We start from the raw sequence: 21,872 nt of genomic DNA, 5'->3' as shown, positions 1-21,872 counted from the left end.
TATGTTACAAATTTGACCGATCAATATTTGGATGGTTAAGCAATTCTCTCTAGAGTTCGGCTTAAGTGTCACTGTGCTTTTTATTGACTTCAAAATTTAAAATTATTTTATTCAATTAAATACATTAATATTTGAGGGGTAAAATAATAAATAAAAAAGATTGCACAAAAATAATAAAGTAACATAGTTGATTGGAAGGATTTAATAGTGTAATTCTTTAAACAGAGCACAATTGAGTGAACCACTCCTGCATAAATAGATTTTTGTATTGACCCATGAAAGTCTTTCTAACAACACACTTACACATTCCCCTCATTTAAAAGATGATAGTAATAATAATAATAATAATAATAATAATATACTTTCAACTAACTAATTATAGGCCATTAATATATTTGGTATTTTATTTATTTATTTATTTTAACTAAGACTCGCCATTATAATAAGTTTTGTCTAGACATTTTGTCCAGATTTTAGCAAATCAATTTAAAAATCATTTTTCTATCTACATTTACTTTCACCTAGCGAATTATAGGTCATTAATCACAACCCTATCCTCCTCCCCTTCATTAAAGTCTGGAGGGCCACAACCACAAGTTATTCCAACAAGGTATAGCAGTTATTTAACGTTGACTAATATTTTATTAGATTCCCTGCCAACACTAAAAGCCTCACACCCAATTTAATACTGTACATCTGTTCTCTTCCAAAGAATAAACCAACACAGACATACATACAAATTCACAGACCAGGGAGGGGCTATTAATGGGCTAAACGGCTATTGCCCCTGTCCAATTAAAAAAAAAAAATAGTATTACTATTTATATAAGCTCAGAATTGTAATATTACTCTTCCTCTTTCCATTAGTTCAACTGTTCATGTGTTTATTTAAACTGATGTTACTATCATTCTTCCTCTTCGAAATGTTCGTGTGTTTATCTTGGATTTTTTTCCCATAAATTATATTAATTAGAAATCACAATTCAAAAAGTTTACAAATACTAGAAAGTGAGGAAACGTCCAACTTTTCATTCAAATTAAAACATAAACCCATCTTCCTTAGAACATGTGAAGTCTTATTTCAAAATCAATTAAACAAAAAAAAAAATATTGTTGATTGGATGTTCAAGATTGAATTGAATAATTTTTTATTTTATTTTTACCAGGAAAACGAATTCCAATGGATACTTTGATGGTGAATAACAAACATGTTTTTATACATGATTTTAAGTTGAGATCTAAACTTGGTAAATTAGGTTTTTAGATCCTCCCGGATCCGATCTTTAGTAAAAAATGATCAATTTCATGTTCTACTTATTTGGACATGGAAGTAAGACTATATTAAATACAATATGCCCTTACCATATCTCACTTTTACAAGAATTTTTTTTAATATTTCATAATTTTTATTGTGTTCATATTCAAATTTTTTTATTTTTTAACTTCCCTTACTTTGCAATCCTGCTCCGCCCCAGACAACATAATTTATAAAAATATGTATATATTGTTATTTACACGTTTCTCTAATGCAATCTACATAATTTCTATGACAAACCATATCTTGTCACCACTATGGAGTATGCATTTGAATTTTACCTAAAAAATTCTGATCTAGTGTATCACCTTATGTCATACAGAGTGAGAGTTGGAGCGAGATCATGCAGGGAGGACTAGAGCCGAAAAGAGTTGTGTGTCTTAGCACTCTGCCTTATATATATATATATATATATATATATATATATATATTTCCTGTACAATATTGCTTAGAAGTTAATACTCATTTCCTATGTAGGCCTGGGAATGATGGAACACACCGAGAAACTTCCGCCCCTATTTTGATAAGCTTTTGCTACCCAAAGTAACAATAAAACCACCATTACTATCGAAAGAGAGAGCATGGATGCCCATAACATTCGACTCGAAGCTTTAAATGGCTCACACTGATGCCAAAAAATGTCCATGAAAGCGTCGTTCACAAACGAGCACTGAGTGAGACTCTGCAAATCCGGAAATATATTTATCAAGTTCTGAATTGATCGACTGTAAGCCCGAACCATCATGTACGAAGCTTCTGGAAGAAATCTCCCATCTCCTATGCAATTTCCAGTAGAAAAATCTTCGTAACATGTAAACCTTTGCAAGACCTACACAAAGGAAGCTTTTTGTCACACTAGGGATAGATAATCCCACAAAAATGAAAAACCAACTTAGCCCTAAGCTAACGAGATACGTGTAAATGGTATGAATTTTTGTTTGCTTGAACTTTCGGATAAAAAAATTTTAAAAATTAAAACGAAGAAAAACTCTTTGTACACATGAAATTTCAAGCTCGGGATATTGTGATACTTACATTTGGTATTTCGCCGATTTGAATGGAATCCTTTGAGCATTTTTCAGGTGTGTAGGTGTAATTGGGTGGACCAGAGAAAGGGTCACACACGCTCCCAAATCCCTCGGTTTGTTGATTCAACCGGAGCACGGGATTGAATTCTGTCATTTTCGAATTCAACTGCAACACAAACAGAACGTACTCTCACGCTATTATATACATGACACTAACTACAATCTCTGTAACGTAAATTATGTGATCAACTTAGCACCTCGCCCATGAATGAATGAACAGTGTAGCCAATTTTCACCAAGAGTTTATCAGAGTCTGTTGAACTCACGCACGGTACTAGTGAGCTCAAACTGTTATTTTGGGGGTTTTCTCCAAAATCCTCCAGAGCTGAGCAAGTGTCCTCAGCAAAACTGCATATTGAACAAGACTGCTCAAAAAAATCATGAATTGAAGAATACATGTCGCGTAAGTAACAGAGCATACATATATTAACAACTAAGAAAAAGTTTATGCTTACGTGTGAAAGAAGAAATTGAAGCCAGTCAGAACCCAACATAAAGTTGTCAAGATCCAACAGAAGAAAATTATTCTGAGATCGAAACAGATAGAATGAGAGAGAGAGGGAGACAAAAATCAGAGAAAATTAATAGCATTATATTTCTCTACATCTTAATCTCACACACATACACACAACTTACATGATAAATCCTGAGTGCCAATGCAGCAAGAGCAGAACTGAGCCAAAGCAGCAATCCATTAGTCTAACCAAGTTGTTTTCATCACATTTTTGTCAGAAAGGACCGACTAGGTAAAATAAAAATGTTGTAAAAATGGTACAAGAATGGGATGGTAATTTTGAGACTCTGATACATAATCCTCTTCCGTTTGTTTCAATGTAAAATATTGTTTTTGAATTTTTTTTTTTTTTCAGATAAAATATTTTTTTATTTTTACTTTGTTGGTGTTTGGTAAAGGTCTATGTCGAGGTTAAAGTCTAGTTTATCGGGCGGAACATGTAAAATAACTTACCAAAAATTTATGGATAAATTATTTTTGTTAAATTTTAATATTTTTTTTCTTTATAAATATTTTACCACAACCAAACACCAAAAAATAAAAAAATATTTTCTGAAAAATATTTTACGTCCAAACAAACAGAGCCTAAATTCATTGGGTTAATGTAATTTTTCTTCTAATTGAAATTTTTTAGTTGCAGAAGTTGTATTTTATGGAGTAGTGATTTAAATTAAGATTGAAGATGAGATATTTACCTAGTGCAGCGACCAACAGTACCAGGTTGACAATTACCACCACAAGATGTACAATGTACCTACAAAAGTAGAAAAAGTATACAAATGTAACCTTGAAAATTTGCATTAGCTAGCACAAAACAGATAATTATAATTGGATCTAGACACTTACGAGGCTTGAATTGCTTTATCGATGAGGCGTTCTTTCTTGCGAACAAACTGTTGAATCATTTGTGACTCCCTTCCGAGCCCAGACGCTGTTGAATGCAAGAGAACAATTGTGTGTGGATCATATGGACCTAAAAGGTTTTGCATGTCTTCCATGGTGCTTGTTACTCTTTGGATTGTTTCACGAGCATCACCAACAGCTCCAACTATGGTTTCTTTTACTTTTCTGGTTCTGTGAAAGGTTCTCCTGTTTGCCACTATGACCAAACTGCTAGCAACTCTTCAATTCAAAGCACATGCATATGATTAGTTGAATAGCATTTTAGCCAACACTCAAAAACCGTTATTTATAAATTTATGTTTTTACATATATAGATATCAATTAAATGAAAGATGATTATATTCAAGAATTTTGTTCATCCTTTTGAATCGATTTTGAAATTTTGGAACTGATAACTAAAACAATCTTCTTAAAAACAGTGAAGAATTGCTCAACTTACTTAGGCACTTACATGGCAAGAAGGGAGAAGAGAACAACCAGCAACAACATTGTGATAAATGAACAATCTGAATAGTGTGTAATTGGGGAAGAGCTGCCACAGCAGTTCTTGAATATCAGGTAACTCCCAAAACCCAATCCACATAGCATCCAAACTCCCGAAATCGCATAACCATGGACCCCCACAAATACTGTAGACTAAAAATTGAAGGGGAGAAAAAGAGGGGAAAATATAAATTCCAAGCTTAATTTAGTAAATGGTAGTAATATATCACTTCCTAATATTATGTAATGAGGGAGTTGAAACAGAGAGAAACAGAGAGAAACAGAGCGCTTCCATATTATTTCAATTGCAGTGTGAATTTGAGAAATGGAGAAATCAAACTTACAGCCCAGTAATGTTTGTTCTCAAGATCATAGACTCCCTTGTATAATTTGAAGTGGGACAAAGGATCGGGTCTCGTAAAGTTCTGTTCTCGATCCGGGGAACCAAAAGCTACAGATTTCTGAGAAAAAACAGAGGTAGAAATCAAGAGGAGGATAAAAGGAAGAAGAACCTCATTTGACATAGACATAACATAAAATGTTTTGGGTTTTTTTAAAAAAAGATTGAAAAGGGTCATAATCTAACGTGCAAATTTTGCAATTCTGGAGAGAGAAAGTGTGGAGAGAGAGAGAGATAAAGAGAGAGAAGGGTGGCAGATGCATGGCTTGACTTGCTAATTAAGGTAAGAATAGCTTGTGGCTATCGTTTTGGGGAATACTTGGTGGTTCTATATTGCAGAAATGAAAATGTATGGGTTAGTGACAAGTCACGAGCGAATTTTATGGTCGGCCAAATTTCGAACAATTGACCACTTTTTGGTTCATGTCTTTCCAAGTAAGCTTCTTCTTTCTTTTTCTTTTTCTTTTTCTTTTTCTGTTTTTTTATTTTTTTTATTTCCCATCTGTTTGTTGATCTTTTGATTTTATTGTATTAGTTCCTTATTTTTTATTCTTTTTGGCCTCTGTTCGTTCGTTTTTCTTTTTATTTTGCATCGTCGAAGTCTGCATACATGATATGTGTACGTAATCGAAGACAAATTTATTCACGCCTTCGCAAGCATCCTAGGGTTATTTGTGTAAAAAACGTCACTTGAATAAAATGCCTACTTATAAGATGCAGTCCATATATGCATGTGTGCCTGGAGGAGAATACAAGAACATCAACGTACGTATGCTCTATTTGTCACATATTGATGGTCCATTTTTGATATTATAATACTAAGTTGAAAAACATTTTAAAACTTGAAAGGCAATGATGTAAATTAGAAAGATAAAAATAAAACTAATTTTACTTTGACTCTTCAAATGGAAGAACTGGAACGTAGGGAGTATTTGTTTGCATAATCATGTCCATTATAAACGTATAAATGAATATGAATGTATATATAGTGACACAATCAGGAATGGAGTTTAGAGGGCAACAATTAACAATAGTTGATATGAAATTTATAACCAAAAATTATACATGGCAAAGGAAGGTTATTTTCTGAATTTTGTTTTTTAAAAATTTTATCCCACCCAGTTGAGATGGAAAAAAAAATGGTTCATTTTTAAATTTTGAAAATTTTGTCTGTAAAGTGAGTTAGAAAATGAGGAGTCTTTTTTAATTTTGAAACTTTTTTAAAAGGGATTTTGTAAATTTTGTAGGTGCTTAGGGGGCAATTAAAAGACCATAATAACCTTTTCTTTTGACATGAAATTACGAAAATATCGACAACATATTACACTATAATTTTCAAATGAAATCAATTTATATGTCAACTTTATATCATTAAACTTGCAAATTTATAATTTAAAATTTTACAAATATAAAAATTCATTTTATAATTTTAATTACAAATATAAAAATTCAAATAATAGAGATTAATATTTCATTATTACTTCTTAAAGCATTTGTTTTTCCTGAATATAACTTAAAACATGTGTATGCATATATAGATTTTTAATTGGTATACTAATATTATTTATTTACTTACAACTAAAATATCAAGTGAATAACATATTAATAATTATTATTTAAATTGATTAGTTTGGAGTTTGGACAAAGTATAAGGATTTTGGAAGGAGAAAAAAAAAAAAAAAAGAAAAAAAAAAGAAGGGCAAAAGAACAGACCTACATAACCACCTCAACTCAACAGCATTCCACCCATAACCAGGGCGAACCACACCACCCTCATCTAAGTCCAACACCACCACCAACCAACTACACTAGAACAGTAAAAATTAAAGTTTTGTAGGTTTCGGCGTAAAATATTTTTCTCAAAAAATATATTTCTTTTTCATGTAAAATATATTTTTTTATTTTTTTCGGTACTTGGCAAGGTCTAGATCGAGTCTATCGGATGGGACATGTAAAATAACTTGCCAAAAATTGTTGAATATGTTATTTTTTATTTTTTTTTATTTTCTTCGTAAAATATTTACGATAACCGAACATTAGAAAACACAAAAAAATATTTTCTAAAAAATATTTTACATTTAAACAAACGGAGCCTAAATGGAAGACAACAAAGACTATTGGACTTAGCATAATACTAGACCCCATGGACGTGCCTTGATATGTCTGTAATATCCCAGATTTTTCTTTGTTTTTTTTTTTTTGTTAAATTTTGTTCTTTTTCGTATTTATTATTTTGAGCATCGTTTTGCGTGCCACATGGTCCTAGTAGTCAGTTGGGACATTTATTTGAGTTCGAACTCTTGGAAATTACATTTAGGATCGTTTCGGATCATTTCTAGCAATTTGGATTTTTGGACTCGAGAGGTCCCGTGTGGGCTCCACTTGGGGTTTAGTGTTCAAAAAATTTTCTAACATTATTATTTGACTCTATTTTATTTTTAGACACTTATTTTACACTTCGTTGCATTATTTCCGGGTGTTGGAGGCTTTTGTGAACCATTTTCAAGTTTAAATGAAGAGCGGGACCCGCCACTTTGGCTTTGACTGTATATATGACACTTAGTCATTTATTGGGCCACAATCTTTTTTCTTTCCCCGCCGTGCATCAATTTTCTCTCTCTCTTTCCTTTTCTTCTTTGTATATAGATTTTACATGTTTTAGGCTAAGATTTGATCTACCTAAAGTGAGATTCGGGAGGAGAGCAAGAAGGGAAGGTTGACGAGCTCGACGAGAGCTATGCTCCGGTTGTCTCATAATTCAATTCGGAGGTGTTTGCATTTTGACCCTTTTTGGAGATTTTGCAAGAATTAGAGGTAGGGGTGTCTAACCCACAATTTCCTTGATTATTGTAAGTAAATTAATTGTTATTCATGTCAAAGTATGCTTAAGTTTAGGCTAATTATGTTATTTATTTTGGACAGCCTCCTATGTGGTCAAATTCATTGTTGTCTTGATTTTAGTTAATGAATTCATGCTCTATTCATGTTGAATTTTGCTTACTATGATTCACTTGTTGATAACATGTCTTACCTTGTGAATATGTCAACCTTCTTTGGAATGAATTTTGATTTAAATGCAGTGTTACTCCAATTGAAACGAAATTTTTACGAGAACTTCTCCTACGAGTCTAGTATATATCATAAAAAATTTATGATTTCAGAGTGCGTACATATTTTTCTAAAAATCCGGAAGTATCTGTTGTCCAGTTTCATGTCACTGCTGAAAAATGAAGTTTTGAGAAAATAGTTTAACTGATTTTCTCACATAGAACAATTCTAAAAATTTTATAGCAAGTTTTCACATCAGTCTAGTACAGTTCTGTAGTTTTTGATGATTTTAACCCGTGTATTTAGTTTTATAAAAATTGGAGGGTAATTGTTGTATAGTTTCCCGTCACAGTTTGAAAACAGGTTTTGACAAAGTTGTTTGGCTAACTTCTCAATGTATAAAAATTCTCAAAATTTTATCCCATGTTCGAACACCAGTCTAGTGAGTTTCTGCCAATTTTTATAATTTTAGACCATGTATTATGTTTTGTAAAAATCAGACGATAGTCGCTGCTTAGTTTTTTACCACAGTTTGAAAACAAATGTTTATGAAATCATTTGGGCGACATCCCGATATCGAATGATTACAAAAAAATTTAGTTTTATACTCTCATGATTTAGCTTTCAAAATAAATTTAATTTCCCACATTCCGATACCGGATGATTTTTCTATAAATTTTCTCTCAAAGTTGTCCAGATTTTCTTCGAGATGAGGACTATTGTTTTACTTGTAAATAAACTGATTTCATTGGAATTGGGAGTAAATTTTTCATTTTTATTTTCTGAGTTTAGATTCCAAAATTGCCCCATTTCGTTTTAAAATGAATTATCTATGAATTGTTTTGAGAGGACTTTGCAGATATTGTACAAATTATATGAATTGTATGACATAATGTTCACAATTGTTGTTCATGCTTGTATGCTTGCTAAATTTGTATAATCATATTTAAATTCTAAAATTGGGACATTATAGTGCCATGTTCATTTATCACACACGCATAGTATGGGTGTGTATGTCGTGGTTTGTGTGCAAAGCTCATTTCATTCATGGCATTCACATTGGCATGGTGCGGTTGATTTGGGTTGGTCAAATGAAGTATTGATTTCCAAAAGTTTTTAGAAATGATTTGAAAAAGGAAAATTTTATTTTTGAAAGTGAAGTTTTTGATAATGGAAGGTAAGTTTTTTTAAAAAAATAAACCGGATTTTGCAAGTTCGGGGTTAGCTTGTCCTAGAGGAAGCGCGGCATGGTGTAGGGCTTGAAAAAGTTGATACTAGGCCCTTTAACGGTTGCCGGATTTGGAACCGAGGTTAGCTATCAATCTCGCCTTAGTAAAGTCGGTTAGTAAGTTTTCGAAAAGTAAATGTTAGGTCGGTATAGTCCAAATTTGGGATGAGATGCATCATAATTCATATCATGCATGTTCATTACTAAATTGTGCTTTGTGACCGATGATCTTGCATTGAATTAAATTGGAATTACTTTAGATATTGTTATTTCTATCATCCTTTTCTTTTTATTACGATACCCATATGATGAAACATGACTTTCCCTTTCAAAGTATGATCCATTCCCCTTTAGTTGTCTTCTTTGTTTGTGTAGATCACGTGGTTATAGGAGATGTGTTTTAGCCACTCTTTACTAGGCAAGTGTTACTCACTCCTTCTTTAACATTTTCAGGAAATGAAAAGAATGTGGAGGAACTTGTGTTGCAGATCTATTTTGCCTATTTGGAGATTTATTTTGGACATGTATTTTTAGTATTGATTTGTGTATATTGAGGATGTTTGATGTAATTGATTAGGTCCTGTGATTTTTTATTTGTTTTTTATTTTTATTTTTTTTATGTATGTGAGATTATTATTGTAATTATTATGTTATGAATTTTTGGGACATTGCAGTGTCAGTATAGTAATTGTTAGGGAAAAATAATGGTATAACAGGGCAATGCAACAAAGACAATACCCAAGTCAAATGCGGAATACCCAAAACTGGAACTTTTCCCTCACTATGCAAACATCTAAGATTAACAAATATAGAGCAGAGAAAGCAAACAATCAATAAAATCAATCACACAATAAACACCAGGATATACGTGGAAAACCCTTCAGATTGAAGAGTAAAAAACCACGGGCCAACTCCGAATAATCTTCCACTATCAACAATAATAATGGGGTTACAACTGGTTTTCTCTATATTGAACTAGAGGCTTACAAATCAAAGATTCTTCAAGGGAAATCAAAACCCTCGGATAACAGCAACATCAACAGAATGAAACATCACCCAAAAAAGGGTGGATATCAACCACAAAGATAAGTAATCTCACCCGGTATAGAGCAGAACGTAAAATAAAGATAAATGGAGAACCTGGCCAAATAAGATGATCTTCTCAATGCCAGTAACCCCCCCCCCCCCCCCCCGAAGCTACACCTTGATTATAGTTTAATAGCCAACTGATTTGCAGAGAGTTGTGGGGCTATGATCTTCCACAATCTCTCCCTCTTCTCTTACGATGAAGAAAAAACCAAATCAGCAATACGTCTCCTCCTCATTCTATTGTCTGAATAGTAATATCTTTCTTCTTATTACCATACATCTCCACTAAAAGAGCATATATATATGGGCTTCCACATGGGCGTTGTACTTCGAAATGGGCTGAACCATATGAGACTTATTGGGCTTTCCACGTAGGAGGGAACCAACCGAACAATAATAGCCACGAAACAACTTTCAATGAAGAAATTTTTTTTTAAATTGGATTTTGAGTTTGGCAAAAGCCAAGCAAGCAATGTGAAACTAAATAACATGAAATGGGTTCCGAGATTTGAGTTTAATGATTATTTTTTTCTTAAAAGCGAGGAAATTAAATTGAGAACAACGAAAGGTGAAAAAGAGGAAATGATGGGTAGGTTACGGTTTGTGAGGGTATAGTTGTTGATTTTGAACAGACCCATGGGTTTAACAAGAAAATGACATCAACTTATAATTATCTTATCGTCTATTCAATTTGAGTTTACCAATAAATGGTGAAGAAGTAGAGCACGTGAATGTCAATAACAAGTCGCCATTAGAGGTCCTTAAAAGCTTGGGAAAAATCAAGGCTTTTGTTGAGGTAATACAGAGCTTAAGAAAAAATTTATGTTGAGGCATGTAGAGAGAGAAAGTGATTGGGATGGAATTAAGGGTTTGAATGAGGGGAGTAACTTGATTCCAGTAAAGGAAGAAGCTGAGAACCAAAGTGAAGTGAGAGAGAGGGGGATTTAAAGAGAAGGGGAGGGAGGGGGGAGGTTGTTAGCAGCGGCGGCGGTAGCAGTTAGAGAAAATTAAAGCTAAAGAAAAAGAGACGTGGAATGGTGGAATACATAAAAAAATGGAACGGGGACAGTCTAATCTTTGTGCTTGAATAATATTTTACTTTGAATGTATTTTAAAATATTGAGGGTAAAAATGACATTTTACATAATAACTTAATGGCACTAAGAAGTTTAACAGTAATAAGGGAGGTCAATGTAATAAACCTTCAACGCTCTACTTGTATGATATTTATCCAAATCTTATAGAGATCAGAGTAATTTATCCTAAAAATTATTAATGGCAGAAAAATCTGGTAGGGGCAATTGCTCCCAGTAGACCCAATGTGGCTCGGACAATACTTGCCTACTCATCGATGAGTAGGAAATTATACTCACTACGTACGTGGCACAATGCTAATTGACAAGTGTCCTTACATTTAAAATAATAAAAAATAAATAATTTGATAGCTATCCGAGGTAAATCCAAATGAATCCGAATCAAATTATAATTATCTCTCCTCTCATATAGTCTATTTTAGATGTACAAAACTAAATAAAAAGTATACTTTTGCTGGTTATGTATATAATCTATTTTAGATGTACAAAACTAAATAAAAAGTAATTCTACAATATAAGGACACTTGTCAATTTAATATCGTGTTATATACATGGTGAGTATAATTTTTTTATTTACCGGTGAATAGGCAAGTATTGTCCATGTAACTGTATATATGTAAGTGAAACTTTGTGTGCTTAGTGCTTAGTGCTTACTTCTTAGCCATTAAAACTAGAGTATCTTTTTGTGCTTTCTTTTTCTTTTTTTTTCTTTTTTTTTAATTATTATTATTATTATTTATTTATTAAGATTGTAAATACCATCTTCTTGTGCTTTATTATTATTATTATTATTTATTTTTTAAGATTGTAAATATCATCTTCTTGTGCTTTATTATTATTATTATTATTTATTTTTTAAGATTGTAAATATAATCTTCTATTACAACTTTCATTCTAAACAATATCTTTATTGCAATTCTTCCAAAAGGACTAATTTTCTTTATTAATAAATTATTTTAGTGTCATCTTATGTTACTCTAAATTTCAATTATGTTCATATTGGTCTAAAAAAAAAATTATATTGGCTAACAATGATTTTATTATTAAACATTTTTTTTGACAATATTAAACCAAATTTCCTTATGCACAATTTTCTTATCAGACTCGAGTAAAAATTTTTATTTCTTGCAGCAATTTTATTTTTTTAAGTAAAATTTGGTCTCATCAACATAAATTATGTCGTGATGCAGATGCCTCGATAGCCCAATCGATTAGTATTTTTAGTGAATTTTGAAGTGCTTTACTACATTTATTAATCTAAATTCTAATCCTTTTTTCTTTCTAAAATAAAAAATAAAAATAAAAAACTTCGTGATAATGATGAAGAAGTTTAAATGTAACACATGCGCCAAATGTCAATTTGCTATTACCGAAAAAGGTCCATACCACAACAGTGTTAATGCCACTGTGACTGGTGTGTTGTTCTTACAATTAATTCTCATTAAATACTTTTTTTTTGTCATTCCAAAGTTCATATTCAATTTCTTTCTCATATTTCCTATATATATTAAAAATAAATTTAATTGAAATTGCAAAAATGCTTCATTGAAAGTTTGAGACTGCACACTTTAAAACTTTCATGGATAGTTGAGTTGATGATAAAATCTTTCAAATATTCTATAATCTTGTGTTGAACTCTTGAAAGTAAGAACTTTTTATAAGTATTCTGTTTTTAGATCTTTCTCTTACACATCGTTCCATACAAATACCATAATCTAATCTTAGTTGTGTGAGTATTAATTACCAAAAAAATAAAATAAAAAATTGCCATAGCAGGTCACTTGTATTTTAAAATTAAATACGAAATTCCAAATGGTCTTCTTTTGAAAAATAAACAAAAAGAAAAACAAAATAACATTAGATTAACCATTCAAAACAAATGGAATATGATTTCTTTTATTTTTTTCAAAAACAAAATACAAGAGAGACTAAGAACCAAAACACAATCAACAAACAAAACCTCCCTAGTTGACTAAGGAAACACAGACCAATCCAGAAACAAATGGAATTTGAATAGTGTTAATGTCACTTTTCAATTTTTATTTTTTATTTTTATAAAAGCTCTCAGTTTTTGAAAAACCCAATAAGTTGTTTTTTTTTTTTTTTTTTTTTTTTCCTTAAAAAAATTAGCATATGATATGCTTTAAAAGATCTCCAATCATTTTTTTATGAGGTGAGGCTAGAAATGACAAAACACCACATCCAGTCATGTTTCATTCCCTTTTAGAATGATTAGAGGACTGTTAAATGGTTTTGGGGGAAAAATGGAGAGCTATGATTGAAAAATCGCAGGAGTGTGAGGTAGAGATGCCTAAATGTCGTATATACGGAAGAGTTCTTTCTGACTTCTTTGCCTGCCTACTTGTTGTAGCTTGTGGCTTTCTTCGTTGGCTTAACCCCCTCCTCTTTCCGTCCGCTCTTACCGAAGTGAGCAAATTGCATGTAGAGATCCGTAGGGTCTTATAGTTTAATTGGTTGAAACGTACCGCTCACAACAGTTATATTGTAGGTTCGAGCCCTACTAAGCCTACCACCCCCCTCTCTTCACCTGATTCAATGAATGTCGATGCAAAATAGATTCCATGGCTGGTTTAGCTTGAGAGTGCTTATAATTTATTATATTTTAAAAAATACAATATTATATTTATATTAAGAGCTATCATATTTCAATCACTTAATATCATTTTGTATTATCATTAGTTGAAGAACATCTATGCATTATTTAGATACTCAGACAATAATATTAAATATCAAGTTCAATTGAGAATTTAAATTTTGTTTTTATGCACATAAGAAAAAAAAATTATTGCGATTCTTTTCAATTAGTAATCATTTTTTAAAAATATCTATATTTATATCTATATCTATTATTAAATGTGTAAAGAGTTTCAGTGTTTCAATATTTCAGTATTTATTTATTTATATAAAAAAATATTTATTAATTGATATAAAAATAGTTTTTATAAATATAGTTTCTATAAAATTACCTAATAAAATCAATCACAACATAAAATATTTATTAATTGATATAAAAAGAATAGTTATTTTTTATGGATAATTATCACAATATAACCGGCCCGGCCCGGCCCAGCTCAGTTATGATTATATTATTTTCAGGAGAGGACACATGTCATCATCCTATTAATTCAAAAAGCCTATAAATAGAGGCATGGAGGAAGGAGGAAAGGGTACAAAAATTGAGAATTTTAGAAATCCAGAATTCCAAAGTAAAATACAGAAACTCTCCAAAGAGTTTCAGTATTTATTTATTTATATATAAAAATATTTATTAATTGATATAAAAGAAGTTTTTATCTATATCTATATTATTATTAAATGTGCGAAGAGTTTCTGTAATACCCCGTAATTAATTAAAGAGTTTAGTTTATTTAAATTCAATTATGTGTGGATTCCTTTACCTATTATTGTGCATGCTACATTGTTATATTAAGTTCATTTAATGGTGCATGTAAATTAATTGTGTATGTTAAAATAGTAAATTTATTCATCTAATTGTGCATGTATTATTATAATTAATTTTATTTGTTGATTATGTTTAATTAAGCAATATTAGTTAATTAAAGTATTATATTTGTGTTATAAAGTATTATGATGATATAATGTATTATTTTGTAATAACAATAATAATAATTATATTAGTTTAATAATAATAATAATAATAATAATATAATAATAATAATAATAATAATAAAAGTTTTATTAATAATAATATTAGTATTAAATCAATGTAATGATGACAAATTAAATCTTAGGATAGGATTTACCTTAGGACATCTTGCTTGACTTGGCTTGCTTGGCTTAAATGTTATAGGTAGGGATATGAGAAATGGGTGAGAAGTTAATATAAATTAGATATTTGTATTATATATATTATATAAGTTTGTATATATATATTAGTAGCCAACTTACTCTAAAGGCAACTTACTTAAGTTAGAAAGCTTAAACATTACAGAGAGCTATTTTATAAGAGTGAAAGGAAAAGAGAGAGAGAAAGAAGCTTGGACCGGTGTAGGCGATTTTACCCGACTACGCGCAATCGGCGGATTTATTTTAAATCCATAAGGCAAGTTATTATCTATTTTTCCCCTTTGAATCCATAAATTATTCATTTAATTTATTTCGGATTTTTTTAGAGACTAGAAACCATGCTAGGAGTCTCAATAAATTATTTTTAGTTTATTAAAATAATGTGTTTTAATTATTAAAGAAGTTAGTTATTTATTTATTAGCCTATGTAATTAAAATATAGCTGAAAATAATTAAATAAGGCTTTAGGGATTTTTCTAGAATTTTCTAGATTTTTCCGGGGCTTTTCTGCAATTTCCGGCGAGCCTCCGGCGAGGATTCCGGCCACCGGCAGTGAAGAAGATGACCGGAGTGATCCGGTGTGATGCGGCGCATGGTAGGTTAGTGCGCGCGTGCATCCTAGCCATTGGTAGAGTCTGATTGATCCGGTGCATCGCGGTCCATGCTACCGCGGTACACCCGGATCCATGAGCACAGGATTGAGTGATGAGAGGGTGAGATGATTTAGTGTAGCGCACCCATAGTAGGATGATGCAACCACCGAATCAGGAGCCGCCGCGTCAGCAAGTTACCATTAGTGCGCGCGTGGCAGCGCGTGCGCGCGCGTGGAACGCTCCAGACGCGCGTGGCTGATGCCAGACGCGCGTGGAGGCGCGTGGGAGAGTGGGAAAGCTTGGCGGCGCGTGTGGGGAGCTCTAGGAGGCGCGTGGGGGTGCGTGAGGGACCCCTACAGCTACTGGAAAAGTCCAGAATACCCCTAGGGACTGTTTTGTAAATTCCAGAACCTTAAACTTGGATTTTTAGGTACTGTGTTGGTATTTACGGGTTTAACGGGCCACGAAATTATTATTTTAACACCCGTTACTTATTCTTATGGCCGATTAATCTTTTATAAGCATTTATTGGCTCGTTTACAGTACGGATACTAATGTGATTTATTTAACGACATTGTTAAATATAAATAGTGTTTCAGATAAATTATCCATAATATTTTATGGGATATTTATACTGTTAAAAGATATATAAACCATGATTATTATGCTGTGTGCATTTCAGGAAATAAATGGACTGTTTAATTATGTCGCATTTATATTATATGGATGTGTTGCCATATAGAACCATATGAGCTGGCTAATAAGTTTAGACTCATTTATACCTTATGCATTCGTTGCTATAGACAGATGTGTGGCTGTCGGGGTATGTGGTTTAATATTATTGGCATGTGTTGCCTAATTGACATACTCGGTATATTTATTAATATTGTTGGCATGTGTTGCCTAATTGATATGCTCAGTATATTCATCAGTACTTTGAGAGGTGTTATCACTGTGTAGTTCGTTATAGTCTGTGTTGTCAGTACCGTGCACCATGTATAATAGCTGATTTCCCGGGTAGGGAAAGGCGACACTTGACCACCTAGTGTGAGTCTAAGTGATCACCGTCTATTCTGGTTGAGGTCATATTATACATCGGATAGTTCCCTTAGGATGTATACAGATATAGTACTCATCCGGATATAAATGATTAATTTATTTGATTCTCTGCTTTGGGTCATAGTAGAGAGGACTTGCTCGTGGGGTTGACCCACCATTGTTGTTTTTTTCAAGATACGGTCAGTACCCGTTCCAAGGTTGAGGTTAGCAGTGTGGGATCACCATCCAAACTCATCTACTCTTACGATCTAGTTCAGGGTAGAAGTTTTATGTATTACTTCAGTTTCAGTTTTTATTTACTTTTGACGTTGAACTTTCAGGGGTATATTTAGGGATCCTTGACATAGGATTTCCAAGTTGTAATGAAGTACGGTATTAAATAAAGGATGGATGGATGTTGTATTATTTAGTGTTCCTTTCCTGTCTAAATTCTTTTATTATCATCATTTTGTATTCCATGCTTGTATATTGCCAATTGTTTTTCATATCCCTCGTTTTTCGTGTATAAGCCTGATCAACTTATGCGTGGAAAATGTGGGGGTGTTACAGTTTCAGTATTTATTTATTTATATAAAAAAAATATTTATTAATTGATACGAAAAGAGTTTTTATATTAAAAAAAAACTCTAAAATTTACCTAATAAAATTCAAATTAACCTATTTATCTATTTATTATTATGAATTTTTTAATAAAAAAATCTAATTAGACAAACATTATTAATATATAAAATATTTATTAATTGATATATAAAATAAAATAATTTTTCTAAAACTCTACCACAAATTAGCTTTTATTATGAGTTTCTTAATAAAATAAAATCTAATTAGAAAATGATTTATTTAAAGAAAATAAAATATTTTTTATAAAACTCTATCACAAATTACCTACTTTATTTTTAATAAAACTCTACCAAATATATTTAAAGAGTTTATATAAAACTCTAACAAAAATTACCTCTTGATCTATTTATTGTGCGTTTTTAATAAAAGAAAATCTAATTAGATAAGTATTATTAATAAAAAATTATTTATTAATTGATATAAAAAGAGGTTTTAAAAAGTTTCTATAAAACTCTAACACAAATTACCTATTTATCTATTTATTATGAGTTTTTTAATAAAATAAAATCTAATTAGACAAGAATTATTAATATAAAAAATATTTATTAATTGATATAAAAAGACTTTTTAAATGGGTTTTTATTAAACTCTAACACAAATTACCTATTTATTTATTTATTATGAGTTTTTTAATAAAGGAAAAACTAATTAGAGAAGAATTATTAATATAAAAAATATTTTTTAATTGACATAAAAAATAAAATAATTTTTCTAAAACTCTACCAGAAATTATCTTTTATTATGAGATTTTTTTTAGTAAAAGGTAATCTAATTAGACAAGAATTTTTAATATATAAAAATATTTATTAATTCATATAAAAAGAGTTTTTAAAAGATTTTCTATAAAACTCTAACACCGTATTACCTGTTTATTTATTTATTATGAGTTTTTTTAACAAAATAAAATATAATTAAACAAAAATATATTTAAAGAAAATAAAAATTTTCTATAAAATCTACCACAAATTAGCTGTTTTATTTTCTATAAAATTCTATCACATTATCTATTTATTATGAGTTTTTTAGTTAAAAAAAAAATCTAATTAGACAATAACATATTTAAACAAAATAAAAATAATTTTTATAAAACTTACATATAACCTGTATTTATCTATTTATTATGAATATTTTTACAAAAAAGAAAATAATTTCTATAAAACTCTACCACAAATTATTTATTTTATCAATTTTAAAATATTTTAGTATTTATTTATTAATATAAAAAATTATTTTTTAATTAATATAAAAAGAGTTACAAAAAATTGCAATTTTTTGTATATTTTATTGTTACAAGTGTCAAATCCACAATTTTAAAAAAAATGAAAACAAAATTTTTTATAAGTTACAAAACATTCATCACGTGCATCGCATGTATGTTTTCCTAGTGATTATTAAAAGTACAAAGGTGTCAAGAATTTCAAATCACCATTTTAAAATAAATAAATAATAAAATAAGTTATCAATTAAAATTTACGAATTATACTCAAAATTCTTCAAAACTAAAACAACTAAAACAAGTTATCAATTAAAATAAAATAGGTTATTAAAGTTACCAATTATACTCGGAATTCTTTAAGGCTAAAACAACTAAAACAAGTTACCAGTTAAAATAAAATAGCTAATTATTTAATAAAATAATTTACGAAATAATAAAACATGTTACCAATTAAAATAAAATAGATAATTGTTTAATTGAAAATAATCTTTACCTTAGTGTAAACTAAACCATTATATTAACAAACAAATTTTTTTTTAAATAAAATAATATACTAAATAATAAAATAAGTTACCAATTAAAATAAATCCTATTGTACTTGAAAGTGGGTTAAAACAAGTTACCAATTAAATATAATTCTTCAAGACTAAAATAACTAAAACAAGTTACCAATTAAAATAAAATGGATAATTAAAGTTACCAATTACACTCGGAATTCTTCAAGGCTAAAACAAGTTATCAATTAAAATAAATTAACTAATTATTCAATAAAATAATTTACCAAATAATAAAACAAGTTACCAATTGAAATAAAATAGGCAATTGTTTAATTGAAAATTAATCTTTACCTTAGTGCAAACTAAACCATTATATTAACAAATATATATTATTTAAAAATAAGATAATATACCAAAAATAAAATAAGTTACCAATTAAAATAAATCCCATTATATTCGAAATTCTTCGTGCTAAAATAAGTTACGAATTAAATATAACATTATATAAGATTATCAATATACTCAAAAGTTTTCAAGGTTAAAAAACTAAAACAAGTTACTAATTAAAATAAATAGGTAATTAAAGTTACCAATTATCCTCGAATTCTTCAAGGTTAGAATAAGTAAAAGAAGTTACCAATTAAATAAGAGATTAAAAAGATGAAGTCAAATTTTAATTTTTAAATAAATGAAGTTTTATGAAAACTTGACGTGTATATAGAAATTTATTACGAAATAACTCAACCCCCCTTTCACTCTCTTTATCACTTTAAGAATCCACGGCTCCTTCCCTCCTTCCCTCCCTCCCCATTGACATAGCCGAAGAAGAAAAAATCAGCAGGGAAGTCGCGATGCCTCTCGCCTCGCTACTGCAGCTACTTCATCATAGTGAATCCATCATCATGCCTTTGGAAGTTTCTGCACGCTTGCCATCAACCGTTTATCCTTGCCCATAGCCGGAATCGCGACCCTTCTCGTCGCTGTCAGCCGCCTCAGATCATCGCTGCTGCCATCATATTCATCCTCGCCGAGCAGTTTCATCCTTGCCCAACGTCGCTCCTCCATTTCTCCGCCACTGGCCCATTTTATCTCTCGATCCTTATAGTCGGCAAACCAGCCATCCTTTATCACCGACGCCGGAGCAACAACCAATTCGGTGATTTATCGCCACCACGTGCAAATAATACTCAACCAATTTAGTAGTGTGCTCCAATTTCGTCTTGAGTTTATTTATATAATACAGTAGTATATTGACATTTTAAAATTAAACTTGCACGTGATGGCAATGAATGTATAAAAAATGTTCTCATGCATACTTGAAATGATAGAGAGATGAAGAGAGAGAAATGACAGGAGCTATTACAGTCCATCTTCTTCATTTATTCACACCCAGTTCAAAGCCGACCTCCTCGATTATTGGATCAAGAAATCCTCAAGTCATAGAAGGAATAAACAATTTAACAAATCAAATCTTCATATATCTGTTGGGTTTATTTCCTTCTGTATGGAGGAAAGCTCAGGTGGGTTTTATTAAAACTCAAAGTCCAGCCCTTTAGGGTGTATAACCTTAAGGAAGTCAAAAAAGAGAATAAAAAAAACAGAACCCATAGCATTCACTTCGTCCGTGGTCCGATCGAGCTAAAATTTGGAGGAGATGTTCACGACTCAATGAGTTAAAATCTGAACGGTGAAGATCGAATTTTGAGCTCGGGAACAGTGATTAGTGCCCGTGAACCGTAACTGGATTTTTTGTATTTTTCTCTCCAATTCTCTTTATTTTTTGCCAAGATTGGTGATATCTTAATGAGATGTATTGTAGCCTCTAATTGCGATTAGAGAAGACTTTGTGCACCCATTATTTGGTTGATAGTGGAGATTTAAACTGGACTAGGTCCCGTGGTTTTTCTTCCTCACACTGGGGAAGTTTTTCACATAAAAAATTGCTTATGTTCTTGTGGCTTGGTGTGATTGATTATTTCTCTATTATTTTCAGTACATATAAAAGTAGAGATACACTATATTTGCTTGCATATAGGGAGACGAGTTATTCCGCTGTGTTTGTTTATTATTATTTCTCCCAACAAAGTGGTATCAAAGCTCCAGGTTGACAGATTGGCAGATTGGCAGTTTGAGTTATGGAAGCAAATACGAGTAGAATGATTAATTTCAATGGTTCAAATTATCACATATGGAAAGGAAAATAAAGGATCTTCTTTACGTGAAAGATTATTACCTACCGGTGTTTAGTGCTGAAAAACCAGAAAATAAGTCTGATGTGGAATGGACTTTGTTATATCGACATGTGTGTGGGTATATTAGATAGTGGGTAGATGATAATGTTTTGAACCATATTAGTGGAGAGACGAATGCACGTTTTCTATGGAGTAAGCTTGAACAGCTATATGCTAGAAAAACTGGAAATAATAAATTGTTTCTGATTAAGCAGATGATGGCTTTGAGATACCAGGATGGGACTCATTTATCTAATCACCTGAATACATTCCAAAGAATTATTAATCAGCTGGCTAGAATGGGTATTAAGTTTGATGATGAGATACAAGGGTTATGGTTGCTTGGTTCATTACCGGACTCGTGGGAGACGCTCAGAACTTCATTGTCTAACTCCGCTCGAGAAGGTGTAATCACAATGGATATGGCCAAGAGTTGTTCGCTAATTGAAAAGATGAGAAGAAAAACACAAGGATCCTCTTCATAGTCAAAGATCTTGGTTACAGAAAAGAGGGGGAGAAATAAGAGCAGAGGTCCGAAGAACAGAGATAATAACAGAAGTAAGTCCAACAAGTTTGCAAATGTTGAGTGTTATCATTGTGGAAAAAAGGGACATATCAAGAAATATTACAGGCAATTGAAGAAAGAAAACAAGAATGAGAAAGGG

At 31.0% G+C, this 21,872-nt stretch overlaps 2 protein-coding genes across 2 annotated transcripts; both read right to left on the bottom strand.

The window, feature by feature from the left end:
* Nucleotides 1-1,337: 1,337 nt before the first annotated feature.
* Nucleotides 1,338-2,505, bottom strand: LOC132285615 (uncharacterized). Its single transcript, XM_059787803.1, has 2 exons — nt 2,351-2,505; nt 1,338-2,144 (listed from the first exon to the last, which is right to left on the bottom strand). The coding sequence occupies exons 1-2, from the start codon at nt 2,495-2,497 to the stop codon at nt 1,785-1,787; spliced, it is 507 nt and encodes a 168-aa protein (XP_059643786.1). The 5' UTR covers nt 2,498-2,505; the 3' UTR covers nt 1,338-1,784.
* An 83-nt stretch (nt 2,506-2,588) lies between these two features.
* LOC132282046 (uncharacterized) lies at nt 2,589-4,827 on the bottom strand. Its single transcript, XM_059783679.1, has 7 exons — nt 4,648-4,827; nt 4,272-4,456; nt 3,764-4,039; nt 3,613-3,671; nt 3,040-3,076; nt 2,859-2,930; nt 2,589-2,751 (listed from the first exon to the last, which is right to left on the bottom strand). The coding sequence occupies exons 1-7, from the start codon at nt 4,825-4,827 to the stop codon at nt 2,589-2,591; spliced, it is 972 nt and encodes a 323-aa protein (XP_059639662.1).
* Between the last annotated feature and the right edge of the window lie 17,045 nt (nt 4,828-21,872).

This window comes from Cornus florida, unplaced genomic scaffold (genome assembly GCF_030987335.1).
Source record: "Cornus florida cultivar Cherokee Brave unplaced genomic scaffold, ASM3098733v1 CherokeeBrave_3.0.0_Hap2_Chr11, whole genome shotgun sequence".
NCBI lineage: Eukaryota > Viridiplantae > Streptophyta > Magnoliopsida > Cornales > Cornaceae > Cornus > Cornus florida.
The sequence above is the reverse complement of the archived record's forward strand: the minus strand, read 5'-3'. Positions and strand labels throughout refer to the sequence as shown.

What these genes read in the sequence shown, in the direction of transcription:
- LOC132285615 (XM_059787803.1), bottom strand. Translation starts at nt 2,497, where the DNA reads ATGACAGAATTCAATCCCGTGCTCCGGTTGAATCAACAAACCGAGGGA. An exon ending in AAATCGGCGAAATACCAAAT is followed by an intron (nt 2,145 to 2,350) that starts GTAAGTATCACA and finishes TCCTTTGTGTAG; the next exon opens with GTCTTGCAAAGGTTTACATG.
- LOC132282046 (XM_059783679.1), bottom strand. Translation starts at nt 4,827, where the DNA reads ATGTCAAATGAGGTTCTTCTTCCTTTTATCCTCCTCTTGATTTCTACC. An exon ending in ACTGTTGGTCGCTGCACTAG is followed by an intron (nt 3,077 to 3,612) that starts GTAAATATCTCA and finishes GCTTTGGCTCAG; the next exon opens with TTCTGCTCTTGCTGCATTGG. An exon ending in TTCAATTTCTTCTTTCACAC is followed by an intron (nt 2,752 to 2,858) that starts GTAAGCATAAAC and finishes TTCAATATGCAG; the next exon opens with TTTTGCTGAGGACACTTGCT.